Source organism: Micropterus salmoides, unplaced genomic scaffold (genome assembly GCF_014851395.1).
Source record: "Micropterus salmoides isolate LMB-PRFRI ecotype aquatic unplaced genomic scaffold, ASM1485139v1 Ms_hic_scaffold_3, whole genome shotgun sequence".
Lineage (NCBI taxonomy): Eukaryota > Metazoa > Chordata > Actinopteri > Centrarchiformes > Centrarchidae > Micropterus > Micropterus salmoides.
In genome coordinates, this window is record NW_024042261.1 from 16,583,815 (window position 1) to 16,604,260 (window position 20,446).

Genomic DNA, 20,446 nt, shown 5'->3' on the forward strand with positions numbered 1-20,446 from the left:
ATGAGCCCCCCCCCCCTTCTTCTGTACTTTCCCTTAAGTAAGATTATGAATACTGTTGCATTGGTTCTTACGTCTTACTTAAAACTGAGGTAAGTGTATTTTTCAGCCACTTGGGGACAGCGAAGCAAAGTTTTTAGCAAACTGTTGCTGAATGTTCACTCTCTTTAAGCTCTTTTTGGTCTCCACCAACTCCTGAGGGAAATATCTTTAGCTTCTAAATGCTCCACTATGTTCAGCAGCTAGGCGTTAACTGTGTCTGTCTGCTATTCATCGCTGAGCAGGTAGTGTACAGAGGGGTTTTTGGAGCTTTTTTCTCTGAAAACAAAAGTATGACAGCAGAGTGAGAGTGAACCAAAACAGTAAAGTTGCATCCAGACAGCTAAACAAAGAGCTGAAACTCACTATAAAGTTCTGTAAATCCGCTGGAAGGACATTGGCATTTATTACAGTGTCATCAAAAAAATATCAATTACAGCTGCTTTAAGTGGAGGATTTGAATACTTCCAGACAAAAAGTTTAAGTTGCTCACCCAAGGCAATAATGTTACACAGAAAAAAGTTGTTGAAGTCAAATTGTGCCTGCAAAAACTGCCAATGTTGCCACTTGAGGCTGACAAACAGGAATTGCTCCTGATATTCACTATTCACTCAATAATTTTGGCTCTTTTTTTTAATATTACCTTTTCTGGATTAGACAATCCAATTCATGCCTAAATTGCTTTAACATTGTTTACTGATTACAAAACAAAGCTGATTAATCTATTGTCTAAAATGCAACAAGCAAAGGAAGGACAGAAGCGGAAAGACGATGAAAGGCAGTCTGACTCAGAGGTTGAGAAACAATGTGTGAGAGAACAAATCAAAGCCCAAATGTTTTGCATAACACAATGAGAAATGAATCATTAATGAAGTGAAATGAGTAACATACCACATATTTTGCTTCTTTCATTCCTTTCTCCATTACCAGAAGACCTTAAACGACAGTCTGAGATCGACCTGTTTAGAGTGACATATTTGCAGCCGGGCAACAGGCTGATGTGGACAAACACAATACAAGATGAAGAAACAACAGCTGGATTATGTGATTCTGAATATAATCCCTCTATCCTCATGTAACCCCCTTTACTCTTTGAATAAACCCCTCCCTCTATTTAAGCACCCCCCCCCCTCCATCACTGTTTGTAGATCATCATTATAATTTGATCAAGATGCAAGATTGTAAATGAACATGACCCCTGACGACTGAAGGCAGGCTGCAACAACAACGACGGAGAGCTGCACTGAATCTGCACAATGTGTCCAAAACAAAAGCAACTATTGTTCTCATATTAAGTTTTAAAACGCTATTTTACTGAAATAACAGAAGAAGTCTTATTTATCTTTGTCATTTTTGTTAACTCATATACATCAAAATTTCTCTTTGCAGGTATTACTACTACATAGTTGCTTGAGGAAGCTGTGTGAAGTCTGATAAATTGCCTCAAGTGATGTCATTTGAGTCGACATCTATTGGGGCTTTAAATTTGCTTATGAAAAAAAATCTTGTGGTATAGAGTTAGAAAGTAGGGAGCTTACTTGACCAAAGCTTGAGGCTAGTGGTTTGAGACTACTATAGCTGCTACTACTGTAACACACCTGAATCTCTTTGACCAAGCTGTTGGAGGTCAGGGTTGCATTGTGGGTAATGTAGGTGCCAGGTTTTGACATGGAAGAAGAATACATAGAATAAAAAAGATGATATCTCTGGTTCTGCAGCATTGATTTAAATTTTTGAGTCCGACAATGTTATAAGATAGCAATCCTAAATTGGTAGAGTGTTCTTTTAAAAGCCTGGATAAAATGTTAATTCACTACAAAAACAAACACATTCTGAGGTTATCTTTTTGGAAAAGGTGAGAAAATGTGTTATTTTCACATTTAAAAGAATCACTCAGTAACTGATTAAATGTGATATGGCACAATCAATTTTAAGATTAAGCATTGCACATCTAAGATCAATTGGGCTAAATGCTTAGGAGAGGAGAGAAGAGGGGAGCAAATGAGAGAGAGAAGAGAGTAAACAAGAGAAGAGGACACAGAAGCTTTTTGGGGGTTTCCTGAACACACTTAACCAGAGACAGAAAAAGAAAGGAGGTGGGGCAGAAAGAGGAGTAGAGAGGGGAGTGTAAATCAGGAGAAAGGTGAGTCGATGAGAAGAGGGGGTGGGAGTGTTGGAAAGGGGGATTGGAGGAGAGATGGATGAAGGCAATAAACAAGGCGCAGTCTCTATTTCTGTCTCTCCAGGCATTTATCTTTAGGTCTGTCTGGGCATAAATGTGTGAGAAGAGAAAACAAGGGACCTGACATTATAAGCCATTTCAAACAGGCACAGATAGAGGCAACAACATGTAAACCAGATCCTGTAAGGACAGGTTCACACCTAAAGGTTCGGCTCCTGAATCGAACCAATGCGAGGATGATACATTATTTAAAATTTCCAACTGTTGAGTTCAGTAAACAAAAGCCATGTGGTGGAAATGTTGTTTGATTATTGATCATACAGTCAGTGGGCAAAGGAAGACAACAAACACCTTCAATATCCCTGAATATCTTTCATCATGGAGCACCGTCAGGTTCATGGTGTTTGTCTGGAGCACCAACTTATTCTTGCATGGTCAAGACCCGTTGGTATCAGTTTGTAACGCACTGGGGATCCCCATAGTGTCATATTTCAACGCAGTGGGGGAAGCCCTGTAGCACCACTCTGTAAACATTTCATACCACCTCTTCTCAATCTCCTCCTCTACATTACAACCCCCTATCCGTATCCACGTCCTCCTCCAATTCAGTTTCACTCTCTTCGTCTCTCTTTAGACAATCCCACCCTCCTCCTGTCTTTTTCATTCTGCATGTTCACGTCTTTGTGTTCAGCCTCTCCATGTATCGCAATTTTCTTTCTCTTTTGCTTTTTCAATAGTACTCTTAATACTCCTTTCCTCTCACGTAACCAACTGTTTTTTTTATTCTTAACATTCTCTTCTCAAGGAACTGAGAATTAGAGCATTCTCTAATGTTGTGTATGATAATCTTTTCACTCTTGTAATCTTTAATCCCTCCTCTTCATTTTCCTTTTCAATTCCTTTCAATTGCATCTCACTATATAGACTTCTTCCCTCCTTTCTCCCCTTCATGGTACTTTTTTGTGACATCCACAGTCACCTCTTTCTCTTAAAAGTTTGACACTTCTATCTCCTTTTCTGTTTTACCACTCAGTGCCTGCATGTATGTTTTCCAGTCTTGCCCATTTTTCCATTATGTCCTTTCATCCTTCAATCTCCACTTCACCTTCCTCCCTCGTACTGATTTATGTTTATTGTGATAACACAACAATGGTACAGCTCTTCAATTTTGTGGGGCTTGTTAAAGTTTAACCTTAAAGAACCCTAACCTTTATCTATTTCTCAACCATTTCCTCCTCCTGAGTATTTCACATCCATCATTGTCCTCCTTGCCCCCTTTTTATTCTTGACATTCTTACCTCCTTCCTCCTTCTCTCATCTTCACTCACACCAGCTTTCTATTATTCAGCAGTCATAAAACTACTAAATGGAGTTGTGAGAGGCCCTACACCAATAACCAATAACCTTTTCTGTCATAGCTTTCCTCCCTTCGCATATTTTCTCTCCTCTTCTTTCACTACATATGTTTCTGATTGGCTGACAGTGACAGGAGTGAAGATGTAGGACTAACAGAGAGGGTAAGAAAGCAAACAGGAAATGCAGAGCATATGGATGGAGGGAGAGGTCATGACCTTCTTCCTCTCTCCTGTTAAATCTCATCTTCTCTCTGAGTTTTTTGGAGTTTGCTAGAAAATGAGACTGAGCCCATTTCAGAGCAAAAAGAGATAGTAAAAGTGTATCATACTGTTAGTCTACCATGTGTACTTTGCAGGTCCGCTGTATCGGCATCTGAGCCTATTAAGTTGACGGGTATCCACAAAATGTCATTGATCCACATTAAATACAGCTCTTATGTACTATTGTTAGCAGTAAGTCAACATGTATAAAGCTACTGCTAAATATTCGCCATTACCTGCATGTCTCACAAGAAATATGTTTATATGAAGGCAGTGGCAGATCTTTACTGTGAAACCTGAAGTGTTCACACTGACCATTGTGCTAACAGTATCAGTAATTTACACCAAATTGTTTTTCTAATGGTAGATAGACATTATCTGCCTGTCTGTTTTTTGGGGTGGTTATGTTGAATCTTTATGGGTGTGATACATTACATTACATGATTAACAAAGCTTGATGAAGGGGAACAAACGAATAAACGAGGACTGATGTTACAATACAAGACTCTGGGGTCTATTTCGTCTGAGTAGCGTTAGCAAGCCTGATAAGTACTGACATACATGAATGAGAATTATTCCTCTACAGTGGCAGAAAAAACAACATATGTATTATGTATATATACTTAAAAATTAACTGGAGCTAAAAAAAAAACACTACTAGATGAGCTACACTGTTTGGCAGGTCTTTTTACATTTCTGTACACTACAGCTTAAACAAGCAAGATATAACATGTCAATTACTGAGCTTTTGAGGTCTTGGTTTCCAGTTCTTATGCTAAGCTAAGCTAACTGGCTGCTATTTTTCCTATAGACATGAAAGTATTGATATTCTCATCTGACTCTCAAGCAAGCAAAATAGATTTTAAAATTTCAAACTATTCCTTTAATGTACGAGTGGTCCAGTTGGGGCCAGCTGAGCAGCAGAAAGCACATTTTACTGGTGACTGAGCAGGTAGATCAGAGATTTTACTGGGGAAGGATACAATGAAGACGGTAAAAGCAGAAGTTTACGACCATGATTGAACCGTTGAGTGTCTCACAGATGTGTATAGTTGATATGTGTTTTTGAGTGTGTGTGTGTTTGAGTGAATAACTGGTTATGTCCAGGCTCCATATGGTAACCATAGCTGGTCCATCTCATTGCTGCCACAACACACGTTTAGAGAAAGTCAAATGACAGCTGTATTTTCTTTGTGGGTCTAATTGTTTCCTAGTGACCACTTACCTTGTCACGTTATGAAGGGGCAGCACGAGGAACACCACCCACATCCACGCTCTTAAAAAAACAGACACTGAAATAGGTGCACATATCCACACACACACACACACACACACACACACACACTGTTTTTTGTCTTGTTCAGTGTAGCTTTCTCTCTGTAATCTTTGACATGCACACAAACACATCCACACATCCACAAAGAAACGATAAAGATGAAGAGTTGGGGTGAGCAGAGGCCTTGTATACAAAAATGTCCATTTAGTGTATTCCTTATTTAAACAAAGTGGATGTTGAACTTTCACTCTTTCCTATCTTGGTGTTCCGGTTTATTACTACAGATGAGTTCATCCCCTCTGTTGGAGACAGACAGCTTTTAGGAGGAAGCAGCATGCACCCACACCCACCCACACACACACACACACACACACACACACACACACACACACAAACCCACAGTTGTTGAGTACCTTCCTGTGTGGGGTGGTGTGCTGTGTCATAGCCATGGGGAAACTGTGAGCTCCTTTTAGCTGCGTCTTCTCCCAAAGAGAAGCAAGTCTTTGGACACACTCGTCCCTGGAGCAGAGAGGAACACTGGACTTACTCTGGACAAAAGAGAAAAAAAAGACCAAAAGCAGATATATGGTTTGGATAGAGACAGAGGAAAAGTATGGGGAAAAGTAAGGGTTTGGAAAAAAAAGCTACAAAATAAGACATGGAGGATTTCAGAATAAACATTTACTTTGATGCTTATACTTATACTGGGTTTTACTGCTAAATGGAAAGACGACAAGGTTTTCAAAAGGGCATTACATTATTTCTGCTCTGCACTCTAATACAACTTCAGAAAGCAAAACAATACACTTTGGTTCAGACTCAAATTTCTCACTAACATTAGCATTTAGCTTAAATCAATAGTACAGTCAACCTCACAGAGCTGCTAGCAAGGCTGTAGACTATTAGTCTTTGCTCTATGCTTTATATTATGGAGTACTTTAATGCTTCAAGGCGATGAGTTTGATTGTTCTGGATAAATACTTTTAGATACAGTGACATGCTATATGCATTACAGCAGTATGTTCGAGTATTCTCTGCACCTGTAGATGTAGCAGCATGATGTGTATCCAAAGATGAGGCTGTCGGCTGGTCAGGTTGAAACAGGACTTGGCGTACAGACAGTAGTGGCCCTTAAGAGGACAGGAGAACGACAGCTTGGCCACACATCCTCGATTTGAATCTGTCACACAAACGCAGACACACAAATGCAAACGGATAAAAATGTCACAATCGTTCACATTTAGCAGATGCTGAAAAGTTCCACAGCTTAAATTGAAATTCCCAAGATGAACCAGAGACAGTTAGCTCTCTTTCTCTGTGTGTTTCTCTCTGTTTCTTGCACATATGGACTTGGGTAACCTTGGGAACATATTTACAGAGTGATTCATAGCTTGCAAGGACGCTGTGTCTTGTAACCATCAGAAAATGACTTCTCTTCCCACCGCTGCCTCCCACGAACTTCCACATCTCAGCCAAAGAGTAGAAAACCAGTGAAGGAAATCATCTGGTACGTCAGAATGGTGATCAAAATAAAATAATGAACGTTTCTTTGTGATGTGCTTCATTTTAGTATTTTATTTTTATTTCATGCCATGCAACGTAAAATAATAAGGATCTTCTTTTAGCTGTATTGTAAACATGTAAAATCATTTTTAACTGGTAAAAGATGTTTAGGATTTCTTCTGTCTTTTATTGCAATAATTATACATTTTTGGTAATAATTTTATGAGAGGTTAGATGTTAGATGAGATGACTGATACCACTCAAAGCGAAGAAGGTGGATAGTATGCACATCCAACCCTAGTTGGGTATGGAGCAGCTGAATCAGTTGACTGAGTTCTGAGTACAACTGATTTTAAGATTTTAATTGCATGGCACAAAATCCCCCGTAAAACAGCAGACTGTTGTATGTGCTGGTAGGCAGTGACTTTTGTGAAGAGCCTCTGTTTCCATTCTTTTTGCAAAGCTTAGCTAACTTGCTGCTGGCTGTAGCTTATATTTAAAGACATGAGAGTGGTAACGATGCCAGAAAGTGAATAAGTGCATTTCCCAAAATGGTTTAAGGAATCAAACTATTCCCCTTAACCTGACACTCATTTTCTACTTAGACAATTGTAAAAACTCTAATGCGGATATCTGCTAAAAATATTAATGACAAAGTGAAACTATCTATTTATGATCAAACTCAACTCTCTTAACTCTTAATTAGTTACTCTGCAAAACCTTGTGTGTCAGACAACGCTTCTGGTTCCATACCGCGAGTAAACATGGAAGATGCAACACACTGTACAGAGCTTAGGTTACATCAGTTCATATGTGTGTAAAAATAAGAAACTATGAAAGAGAAATGTGTGTGTGTGTGCGTGTGCGTTCTTCTGCGTAATCCTCATCCCCTCGAGACAGAGGGACTGCAGCAGATGTTTAGGTCAGCCAGCAGCACGATGACATCATCCAGCTGAGACCACCTGTGACATCATCTCCTAAGTGCCTTGGGAGTTGATTCTCATTAAGAGACTTAATACTAAGAGAGCAAATGCAAGGCATCAATTATGGTGTTAGGAAGACGTGTGTATCTATGTGTGTGTGCATGTTTAACAACTGTATATTTAGATTCATTTTTAAATTGAATCAATTAACCAGAGTCCAAAGGAGGAGTTTGTTATTTTTTGTCTTGTTTCCTGTTTTAATTGTGTGCATACGTGTGTGTGTTTGTGCGTCTGTGTTTGTGTGACTCCTGGCTGCCTCCTACTTAAAATGACATTAAGCCCAAGGGCGGAGCAATAACATCCCCTCCTGTCAATCAAAATATCATCACGTCTCGTATCGTGTTTGAGTCTGGTGATGTGTGTGTGTATGTGTGTGTGTGTTTAAAAGAATGAAGCCGTGTCCCCATAGGTGGGGTTCACTGCTGCAGATGGCTCAGACAAAGAAATACAGTATTGCACTGTCCAAATGCACATGTATGAAAGTAAGTGTGAACTGATGTGTTTAATGTGTTCATATGAATGTCTGCAGGCGGGCAAGGCTCAACATGTTTTATGTCTATCTTGTAAAATATGTGTATCTGTCTCCATGCAATTCATATTTATTTTCAAATGCATTTCAGAATATTATGTTTCTGTTGGTAGCATTATATCACATCAAGCAAAGATTTATCATTTTGGAACAGGGTGGGGTGAAGTAAAAACAAGTGTGATTCATTAGATAAAGGGGGATGACAGTTAAAAGATGGCAATTAAGTCTTAATTCAAGTGATGCAGATTGGATAGAAATATGAAAAAATAAGCAGAAATCATACGACATGAACGAAAATAAAACAATCAAATCCATGAATATGAGAAGAATGAGCGGGGAAATGTGAAAGTGGATTACAGCGTTTTAGAAAATGGATTAGATTAGTTTGGAGACATACGAGGTTTCTCATTTCATTGTTTTTTTTTCACATTTTGAACTCCATGACCCAAAAAGGTTTCTAGTCAGCATGCACTGCTAGAACTACATTACGAAAGCATGCACACACACAAAACTGCATCCATATATAAGCTACATGTACTTCATGCATACTACATATGTATGCATAACATTCATCATCTGTTTCTACTTAAACCTCACTGTGTTATATAGATGTAACTGAATATAATGACCCTGCCCACATCAAAACAATTCTCTGCCTTTATACCTCAATACATTCGTCCATTAACAAATTAGCTTCATGACATTTAGACTTGTACCCCATTTAATTTGGCTCATAGTTTTTAACATTACAGTCCATTACTTCACTCCAGATTAAGGGCAAGTAAAAGTTCACAGGAGTCTGCAGCTGAATAAAAGGACAGGCCTAGGAATAATCCCTACTTCCTTTTTGTCAAATAAATCCCATGAAAAGACCAAAACCAACAATAAATTGATCAGACTAAGATGTATTTCCTGTGTAGCCAAAGATGATGTAGCTTTTTCCTCTGTGCCATAGACCTCCATTTTTGTCAAAACCCATCACTGAGCCACACATTTGTACTGGGTGACTTTATTACCGCCATCCTGCTGATGGAAATTGTCACTAAAGCATTAAATCTGAAGCTGAAGGTTTACAGTACATCTGTTTGAGTAATGTTTGCTAAAATCCCCAGTGCCCAACTGTGCCTAAGGAAATCATTTTTTAAACTGGCAGTAATATTATATTCTTCAGTGGGAACAAAACGGTTACAGACTGAAAAATGGGGCAAGGAAATCAGAAAGTTTTCTTGTTTGTTTTTGTTGAAAATACAGAATATCACGAGCCCCTTTTCCTTTAAGGCTGGTTTGCTGCTATTAGACAAAAGTCTATCAAACATTTTTCATGTTGATAGAACATGTTGGAAACAACAACAGAAGATGATACAATGTGGAATCTGAATTGCAAAGATTAGATTTCAACCAAAATGCAAAATGTTCTTTGCATGGTGGGTTGTATATAGTGTAAATCCATGGATGAGGTCAATGGGTAAAAAATATTGTGGTCCTCAGTAACTAAACTGCTGTTGTTCTAGACAGAATTGCGGCCACTGCCTAATTGTACAAGTTCATGACAAAGATGGAAACTGGAAACAGCTCTTATCACACAAAAGGTGAGAAATACAATTTCCAATATAATGTGTCTTTCCAGACAAGATAAAAATTATAAGAGCACAATGATATGCATTCATGACTGTAACTAATATGGTGGTAGAAAGAGAATAATCACATTCTGCCCTCTGGACAGGATTAAAATCACTGATCACCATGTGCAATATTAAGGTGAAAGTATTCCCACTGGAGAAAAAAATCCCTGTCTGATTGGGGCTCAAGAGACACTAACCAACCTGCTACTGACTACTGTGCAAATCTGCATCTGTATGTGTGTGTTTGTATTTGAGATGAAGAGGGAAAGTGGGAAGGAGAGAGGGGGAAGAGGAGGTATGTTCATACCACATCATTAATCAACTCCAGGCACCATGTCTGACTGTAATCTCACTCAGGTTCAGCAGGTTACACAAACCCTCCCTTTTCCTCTCTCTGTGAACCCTTTTATTATCCTTCTACTGCATAAACTAATAACACTGTCATGAAATTATTTCTAGTGCTGATCTCAAAGAAAACATGCACTGACAAAGCCGTTTCGTCGTGTCCGCATTACCTTCGATCACACACTGCTCTGGTGTGGGGATCTGCTGCACCATGTCTTTACAGAACTCTCTGATCATCTCCATATTGTCTCTTAAATGGATGAAGAGTCTGTCAGCTTCGCCATCCTGCTCCTCTCCATCCTTCTCTCTGCGTTGACCTTTCTCAGCCTCTTTGACCCCTCTGTCCAGGGAAGCAGTGACGGGCATCGAGCCGTCACCCGTCACTTTTCTGTCAGCCGGCGGTGCTTCCTGGTTTACTGAGTGCGAATTCATCAGTGTGTTGGAGAAGATGTTGTCTGGGCTTTGCTCCAACCCCTCACCGTCCTCCCCGGTGTCTGAGTTGATGGAGCGCGAGCGCACAGCGTGGAGGGCCAGGCTCTTTGACCTAAGACACACCATGAAATAAAAACAGTCAAAGTGCTGCAAAATTTTAGATTTTAACAATTAAAACTGTGTGCGTCCTGCTTTTGACATTGTTGACATTGAATGAGAACATAAAACAGCAAAATGTCAGACTTTCAGTGCATGGCAGGAGTATTGTGGACACAAGCATGATTTTAATAAAGATACTAATCTTTTGTGTCAGCCTTTGGTTGAATATCTTTTCTGTTGTAAGAAAACTGCTGTTAAACTAAATAAAACCAACTTTAGGTAAGCTATTAATTATGTTAAAAGGATTCTGCACTCCAATTCCAAACTCAAAACATAACCTTCAAGGATGTGTAGAAGTCCTACAGAAGGACTCATTGACCTTTTAGTACACAGTCTCCATATTTTAGGACAATGAAGCATGACAGTGATCCTAAACACACAGACAAGCCTACCAAATGACCAGTCACTTGACCTCAATAACAATAAGGACCCGGGTATGCTCAGTCATATCTAGTTTGCACAACATGTTGTCCGACCACATCCAAAATCCAAAAAGTGTTTACAGTTATTCCAAACAGCCATACTCAGAGGCGGGGTAAAGAGCCGGCCACCATAGAGAGGGTGAGATGTACATTTTCTGCACATTGTCAGACTCTCCTGGAAGACATTCATAGCCCGGCAACAGTTGTTCACATGTTCATGTGTCAAGAATGAGAAAAGACCAATTGCGTCACGAAGTGGGTGGGAAAGGTCGAAGTGTCAGTCACCCCCCCGTCTATGAGTCATTCCCTGCTAAGGGTTTGTATAAAAGAAACTATAACATATGGCTTTGAAGTTTATCATTTTTTCCCCCCCTCAAAAATGGGAAACTATGTATAAAAACATTTTATACACCATTCATCTGATATGGGTGTAACATTCAAATCAAAGCTGAAAGCAGAACTTTGACTCTTTGTAAATATTTCATTTAAAATCTAATGTGTTGGGCTACAGAGCAAACACAACAAAAACCGCATTATTATCTCAACATGTATCTCAACTACAACAACAATGTAAATATATCAGGGTTGGGCTTGTTGTGTGTAAGTTGTGTATTCTCAGCATATGAGCTTTTTTTAACAGTTCGCTATGTTTGCAATGTCTTCTTGGTTCCATTTGACTGCAAATCAATAAAATCCACCAGGCCGCACAGTGACAGTGATAACAGTCTATTCTTCATAAAAAGACATTCTTTTTATATCCAGTCAGAACTGAGCAAATACGCAGCAGAGCCATGCAACCTTACACACTAACTGACCTGTTGAATCTCATCTCTCGCCTCTCCTCCCTGACAGCTTGGCTCAGGCTGTAGCGACGCTGGGGGGCAGGAGAGTCTTCCTCCACCTCCTCCTCTCCCCCCTCCTCCCCCATTTTCTCCTCGAAGGCCTGGATCTTCACCTGCAGCCGCTGCTCTGACCCATCTCCTCCACCTCCTCCTTCACCAGGAAGAGATGCACAGGGAGACGGAGGGCACGTCTCGTCCACTCTGTAAAACACACACAGACACAGGGCAACGTGTTGTATTGCAGGTGGTGGGCACGTGAGATGAAGCTGGACAGACACATTTGGATAGATTTCAGTAACCTCTCTCCCTCCACCCCTCCCCCTTCTGGCAAGCTTTCCTGTAATTCTCGCTTTCTCATGATGACCGGCTCTATTTCTGTGTCTCTCACCACATGTGTCCCCTTCTCTCCCTCTTTTGCTGGCTACATCTCACCTTCTCCCCTCTTTCTTTGGCTTTGTTCTTCTTTGTGCCCCACTATGGTGCCTGTCTGCTCTATTTTGCTCTCTAATCAAACTAATTATTCCCTTCTTCACTCCATCTCTCTTTCTTTCTTTCCTAATTTCTTTTTCCCCAAGCGGCCTTTATAACTTCATTAAACAGCCCACTTGTTTGCTGAAAGAGGACTTCCAAATGGCCCGTTGTTGTTTTTTTTCTGTCTTCACCCCCTGCTCTTTCACTAATAAACCACCCTGCCTCTCTAAATCCCTCGTTCCCCTACCAGAAGACCCCAAGCAAAGCCTTTGGAAGCCTCCAATCCTGCACACAATGTTCTTTTTTTCGGAGGAAGCTGTGCGTGCCATTCCCACACTGCAGCCACATGAATACCAGTCAATTTATGCACATTAACACTCATACATGCACATCCTATCACCCTCACATGCAGCATTCTGCATTTTGAAGCATTTTTCACGACTCCCATTTAATGTAAATAAAGCAATTATAAGAAGTCAATGGGGAACAGGACTGGATATAAAGATTAATAAAAATAGTATGTTGTTACACCTAAAAAAACAAACCCAATTTATTGAGGTTTTAGTACCAAAAAATCTGTTGAATGTGTGAGCTCAATATATCCATTCTCTTGCCTTATAAACCAGTATAAAAGCTGTTGAATCAGAAATAAAAAGATTTCATTATCAATTCTTGCTACTCAATCTAGTACTTTATTGACGGTCATTTATCAACAAACCTAAAGCCCACAAAATCTTTAAAATTCTGAGTATTTCTGTATAACATCCTTAGGTCTGTTATACAATCCAATATTGTTCAATCCTGTATGGTGAAGTCATCACCTTTTTCCAACTTAAAACCAGTGAAAAGACCACAGGCAAAGTCACAAATTAATAAGAAGCTGTTTAAGAAAATAGGTTTTCTTTTTATATTTTATAGCGGATTGAGCAAAAACACATCTGTATTACTTGAAGGAGCATCACAGCTCATCCAAGCACCAATAAAAATATGAGCAAAAACATTTGCCTACGTTGATAATGCATAGGGGGTTTCTGGAGCTACTTATAGTTCTTTCCTCAAGGATGTCACAACTATTAACAAATATTCAACAAATCCCTGTGAATTCAGCGCGACTTACAATTTTGACCAATCACTGCAACTTTTCCACAAATTTGACCTATCAACACCGTTTCCCGCAAAAAGCAGACATGTGTGATACCAAAGTCTCACATCTGCCTACAAAACATAACAGCAAAGGGCCGTACAAACAGTATCCAGATCTTCTTTACCAAAGCGTTGGTCAACTGCTTTGCAAAACGTGCTGTATTGTGGTCAAACACAAAAAGGAAACTGTATTGACAAACACTTTGCCACTGCAAAACATACGTGGAGAATAGCAGAAATGCATGGAGGACATCAGACGAGACAAATCACTGTGACACAGGCTGCATGGTTAGGGTTCAGGTAAGGGCCGCAAAATCCTGGAGGGACTGTTTAATGATTTAACTCTAAAGTTAAAAATATCACATCTACCATTGCAGCTTTTACTTATTCTCACAATTTCATAACAAAAAAACGCCCCAAAACACCGCAACTTTCATCACAATGTTTTTAGAAAAGCTGCCACAAAATCAACCACTTTAATCCTAGAAGGACTGATTAGTTAGTTTGTTGTTCAATTCTGTATTCTTAAATTCACAGAACACTTCAACATTTTGGGAATGCCGCTTAGTCGCATTATTGACAGGAATTTGATGACAAAATGAATACCGGTCTCATGTGTATGTTGCATTTGGGGCAAAATGGCTGAAGATGCAGCCCGTCAGTTTCCTGTACAGGTATCTCTCCTGACCTGCAGTGTGTGGCCGTGTTCTCCTCCAGTCTTCTCCCCAGCAGTCTGGCTATAGCAGCGAAGGAGTTGCTCATTCTGTATATGTCTTTACTGCAGCCTCCCAGTAAGGACGGGTAACGGTCGGTCAGAGCTCTGATCTCCAGCAGCAGTGTGTGGTGAAAGCTGTGCTCCATGCTGCCCAGAAGAGACACCAGGTAGACCAACGAGCTGTGAGCATGAGTCTGGAAAGAGAGAGAGGAGGATGATAATATCTGGGGCTGTGATCCAAGCTGAACATTCTGAACTAATCAGAGAAATATTAAAATAAATAGAGAAAGAATAAGATTGTGAACAAGTTGTTTTATTACAAAAGTTTAATGGTTATTTCTAATGTTATGTGTTGTTTACATTTACTCATTTGGCAGACGCTTTTATCCAAAGTGACTAACATTTGAGGAACAACATAAAAGCATCAATAAAATAAGAGATCTACAAGTGACAATATATTCTAGTAAGAGCAGCAATAACTAGTAGTACGAGCTATTGGCGAATAAGTCATCATATCGGTAAATACCTAGGGGAAGAAGTAAGAGTAAACTGAATAGTGCAATCAATACAAGAGAATTGTAAGAAAAAGAAAAGCACAGGAAGTGCATGTTAGAGGTTAGGCATTAGAGGAAGTGTTCTCAGAAGAGATGAGTTTTCAAGAGCTTCTTGAAGTTAGAGAGGGACGCCCCTGCTCTGACAGCATGTGGTAGCTCGTTCCACCATCGTGGTGTCACAGATGTAGGGAGGGAAGAGCCAGACGGCATTCGTTGGAAGAGCAAAAGGGAACATAAGCGTGTATTACGGAGTTTCAGTAGATGGGTGCAGAACCAGTAGTCACTCTGTATGGTAGTATTAGTGACTTAAATTTGATTTGGGAGGCCACGGGGAGCCAGGAGAGGTCGCTGAGTAATGGAGTGATATGAGTCCTTTTGGGCTGATCACACATGGCGCTCTGTTCTAAACCATGTGCAGTGGTTTCACCGCACAAGGAGGGCATCACAATAGTTGAAGTGAGAGATAACCATATCCTGTACCAGAAGCTGCATGGCGTACTGAGTAAGTGGGGCCTGATTTTTCTTATGTTGTATATAGCAAAGCGGCATGGCTAAGAGACATGGTGTGAGAAGGACAATTTCTCACCACCCTGGTAGGAGTGATGGTTGAGGAGCCAATTTTTTATTTGATGTTATGATGGATAGATTGCTTGGCTGGGCTGACCAAGTGTTCAATCTTAGAGAGGTTTAGTTGAACGTGGCAAGCCTTCATTCTTGCAGATTCAGGGTTTCTGAGTGTACTGAAAATCATACTGAAAATGGGACCAGTGTTGTGTTATAGGATGGCTTGAAAGTACTGTTTCACTAAATGTGTTTTGGTGATTGTATCTAATTCAACACACATTAGTTTTACACTTCCAAGTTGTTTGGGGGGGGGTTGGTGTAACTTCTTTTGTTTCTAAATCACGCCAAACAATAATAAATACAAACACATGCAGTTGGCTCTCAGCAAACTTAGAAAAATGTAAACTTCTTTTCCCAATAGACATTACTTTTTCCGTCTGCCGTTGTAACAACACACTTACACACACACATTTCATCATTCTCAGCCTGCTTTTTGTCTCAACTGTATCCAGAATATATACAACCAACTTGTATTCTCAATGGAGGGTTCATACCTCTCTTTTTTATATAGATTCTTGTAATGTGCAAAATCATAAACAATAAAGCCCTTTAAATGCAACAGGTACTTTATCACTATTTAAAGCAAGGTTATAGCCATAAGGTGACATGATTAAATAACAGCTCTCTTACTGTGTTTTAAGGCAGAACCAAAGCCAACAAGACCTCTCTAGACAAAAACAGGATTTTCTTTAAAAATGAAGTCGCTGCACTTGTAAAAACTCACAGTACTTGGACTGAAAACTGAAAAAATAAGGACTAAGGACCTCCCTCTACTCCTCTGACTGAGAGACGACTGATTGATAGAGGGACAGAAAGCCAGACAGAGCCAACAGAGCTTAAGTACACCTTGTAACGAGGAGAGAAGAATGCAGTTACAGCACAGTCTGGGCATGTTTCACAAGCACTCACTGTAGGATGCTAAATATGTGGGGATGCTAAAACTACTTATTGTCAAGATGATTTTACTTTTGAAGGACTCGCTACAATACTTTCAATCATTACAGTATGAGCAGAACATGCATCATTTACTGTTTGTAAGTGAGACATTTTACAGTAACACTATTTGCCAGCTCATATGAAGCCCTCCTTCAACATCAAATATTACAGATTGTGTTTAATTGTGTGGAAAAAGCACTTGGCCCTGATTTAATGTCCTAAATACATCAGTGGTTTAACTCATAACCAAATTGTGTAAAACCCTGAAAAAGAGGACAATAACAGGAAGTAAAAAACAAAGAAAAATTGAAGACAAAAAAGACCAAGAACTGTTGTATTTAATTATAACGTCCCATGTTCTCCAAGAAATTATGGCAGAGTAACAGATGTTTTTCCAAAGGACAGATGCGGATCTGGAGAAAGAAATCAGTTCTTTCTGGTTCATGTGAACAAACAGACACACACACACAAACACATCCTCTGTGAAAGACACAACTTGGCCCATTCGTTTCCATCACTCCTTATCATAATTCCAACAACACTGGGAGCCATTCTCCTCTGGCAGTAGCACATGTGTTTGTGTGCAAGAGATATCTGTTCAGAAAACTTCACTTAAACATTGAATGATTCATAGTTTACAAAAACAGAAAAGAAAACACTGCATTGCTCCAGCAGCAAGCCAGATCCTTTTCCGTGCTCACTAACCTGTAATTTATTTTTTTCTTTCTTTCCTCATTTGCTTGTTTGCTTAGTTTCCCCTGATTGTCCATCAGCCCACTGATCTCTCTGCTTTCTCTGGAGCTGCAGTCTGGCGCACAGCCACCAACCCTCTCTCTAACAAGCTCCATGGAGATACTGGTGTGTGCATAAATGTGTGCTTTCTTTCTCAAAGCACATTCATTATTTGTGACAACAAGAGTGTGTTAGCGTGAGTGTGTGTGTGTGTGTGTGTGTGTATATATATCAAAGGAGAGATGATTCAAACTTTGAAATCTGAAAATGTGTGTGAGGAATTACTGGAAAGTGATCAATTGCATGAAAGTGATATCCCCTCAGTACAAAAACACTTCCCTATTCAAAACATAACAATTACTTGACTGATTTAATACAACCTGTTAACAGGAAATAGACGAGCAAACCTCCTCCAATAATAAATCTAAGCCTGCCACTTATTTCAGTCAATTCAACACTGTTAATAAATGTTTTTTTCCCTGGAGTTTTGATCAGTGTCTTTACACTTGCTAAATCACCCATATGGACTACAGGTCATGTTCTGTCTCTATGCCTATGCCTCTATGTCGTTCCTAACCTTTTTGGCTCGTGAAGCTTTAAAACAAAGTTAACTTGTGCCCCCTTGTAGAAGGTTTTATATTTTTATGAGCTATGAGCAAAGAGTTATTTTTACCTTCTCAAAGTTTTATAGGCCTGAAGAGGTAAAACTATCCAGTATCTCACAAAAACAGCAAAAAGACATGGCTGGGTTAAAAACAACATTGTTTTTGTTTAATCTTTCATAACATATAGGACACTTAATCGTGTAGATCTATCTTGTCTTCACCTTGGGTACCACAGCTCCATTTTTTAAAAAGTAAATAAAACTATTTGTTTATTTGTTAACATTTCTTTATGCCAACATGAGGATGTTACACAATATTAGCAGCTTTAAAACAGTCCAGCCTCGTAACCTTCATTTTGACTGGTAAAATGATTGTTGTTTTATGGAAACTATGATTTGAACTGAGTGACCAGTAAAACAGCAACACCTGTATGATGCAGTCTAACTTTAACAGTTTGGATAATACTTAAATGGTTTCACTGTTGACTCAGTTGTTCACTTTGCATACTGGGTCAGACATTTCAGATGTTGTGTCCACCTAATTAAAAAAGAGGAGCAAAAAAACCAAGAACGATTACTGCAGTACTATGCAAGCTCGCCACAAACTGCAGCCTTAAAAATTCAATCAACACTTTTCCGAAATACCAGTAACACCATATAAAAATTATCTCAGTTTCTGAAAACTAAGATTTACTACAGGACTGCTGGGCTAGACAGCATTACAATGTACAGGGTTACTTTTTCTCAGTGTATGAACATAATGATATATACTGATTTAACACACAATAAGTCTAGAAACAACATATAGACTGGCTTCAGTAGGCAAAGGAATCCAGAGGGAGTGTTGTGCAATCACATCAAATACAAATGCCCCCCAGTGAGAAAGTGAGTGTTTGTGCGTGTGTGTGTGTGTGTGTGTGTGCGCGCGTGCAGGGCACAAACACAAACCCACAGGGGGTACTCTCCACTGCCATCACCAGGAGGGCTCCGTGGAGGCATTTCCCAGAAAAACATGGCTTATTTTCCAAATGGTTCCAATGTGAAGAAAGAGAGGACACTAAGGTCTGACCGACTGTGTGCATGTGTGTTTGCGCTGAAGCTGGTTTGGCAGGTTCTTCGACGTGAAGAATGAGGAGGAAGGGACCTTTTAGACGACGTTTGCCCGGGAGTAATAGAAAACTTAATTATGGTTTCCAGCTCCACAATCTGTTTGTGTGTGTGTGTGTGTCCTTGTCTATCTGTGTCTGTGTGTGTGGAGGGGCACGCACCATCCAAAGAAAGTCATGTGAAACTTCCCCCTCTCTTTAATTTGCACAAATGTTCCTCAAAGTGTCTTAAGAGAGACGTGGGAGCTTTCACCCTGTCCTGCTGTCACCTTCATCACTCTGCACACACACATTACAGACTTGTACAGACTGTAACGTATAACTTCATTGCACAATGTTGCGTGGACATTCATGTATTACTAACTACATCAGCACAACAAGGTGACACAATTATCTCATGCGCTATATGTTGACCTGAGCACTCTGTACAATCCATGACTCGGTCACACAGCCTTCTCAGCGCAAACCTTATGGGACAAATACAAGCCTTATTTTTTACCTGTTTAATGGCAGCGGCTTGCTTCCAATGTATTTTCTAGGTGACATGGATCAGAACACTTTTGCCTGGTGCAAAACCAAACGTTTAAATCCAGCATTAAGTCAATACTCCATTTTGGCACTGCAGTGCTTTGAGCTAAAAGCTAACACATGCTATCATCCTCACAATAACAATGCCAACATGCTGATGTTCAGCAGGTATAATGTTTACTATTTTATTTAAGCATGTTAGCATACTGCTAATATGTGCTAAATAGCACTAAAATACAGCTAAACTGTACTACTAAAGTACAACTTAGCCTGATGGGAAGTTCATTAGTTTTGCAGGTATTTAGTCATAAAAGCTGACTGATAAAAAGTGAATCATTTAAATCAGGTGTGTTAAGCAGGGAGAGCTTTAAAACATGCGTGACATTCCACAAGAGGTTTGGGAAATAGGCTCTCCCTGAAACAAATTTTGATATTGTAAGTCTTCCAAAAATGTAGTTTCAGTATTAATATTTTGAGAAATGATGCAGCCAGCAAATACTTACAATACCAGACAGAAAGTTCTGTCACACAAGTGTAGCTCAGATGAGATTGTCCCTTTTGAACACATTTCCTCCTCTGTAATACAGCTGATATACTGTTTTCCCACATGTATAAAAAAGTACCCTTCTTGAGGTTAATGTTCTCTTAAATTGTGTTTTGCTTGCATCACTAGGTTATAGCTTACATGGCCGCTCCTTAACTGTTCCTTCAAATTATATTTTTTTTCTCCTGCACCAGGACAGCAGTTCATTGTGTTTCTTCAATCTATAGTAGAGAGACAGAACTCTCTAAGGAGTCTGCATGTGTTTGTTTAGGACAGACGCTGCAACTGAACACTGGTGTAGGTGTTAGACCTCCGGATAACCACCAGCCTGTCTGGTGTGTGAGTGTGTTTTATACTTGGAAGGACAACAGAGAACAAGTCATGTGAGAGTGCAGCCAATTCCTCCCTACTCATTAAAATAATCACTACTGCCTGTTTCTGTGTGTGTTTCATGTTTTCATATCCTGGTGGGGACTTGCACCTGAATGAACACTAACCGATGTGGACCCGTGCCACTGTGGGGACAAAAATTAAGGTCCAAA

General features: G+C 39.7%; 1 protein-coding gene across 3 annotated transcripts in view; it reads right to left on the minus strand.

Moving 5' to 3' along the window:
- veph1 (ventricular zone expressed PH domain-containing 1) overlaps window positions 1–20,446 on the minus strand; it is an 80,613-nt gene that overhangs the window by 17,955 nt on the left and 42,212 nt on the right. The window contains exons 7-13 of one of the 3 annotated variants that reach the window (XR_005440556.1): window positions 14,250–14,470; window positions 11,921–12,148; window positions 10,263–10,636; window positions 6,151–6,290; window positions 5,524–5,658; window positions 5,060–5,126; window positions 974–1,031 (exon numbers count right to left, since the gene is read on the minus strand). Coding sequence is in view for 1 of the 3 variants with exons in the window: in XM_038693147.1 (XP_038549075.1) it covers window positions 5,524–5,658; window positions 6,151–6,290; window positions 10,263–10,636; window positions 11,921–12,148; window positions 14,250–14,470 (1,098 nt within the window). In the remaining 2 variants the exon portion in view is untranslated. Of the gene's footprint in view, window positions 1–973; window positions 1,032–5,059; window positions 5,127–5,523; window positions 5,659–6,150; window positions 6,291–10,262; window positions 10,637–11,920; window positions 12,149–14,249; window positions 14,471–20,446 lie in introns of those variants that run through there. The other 2 variants (XR_005440555.1, XM_038693147.1) reach the window with 2 other exon arrangements.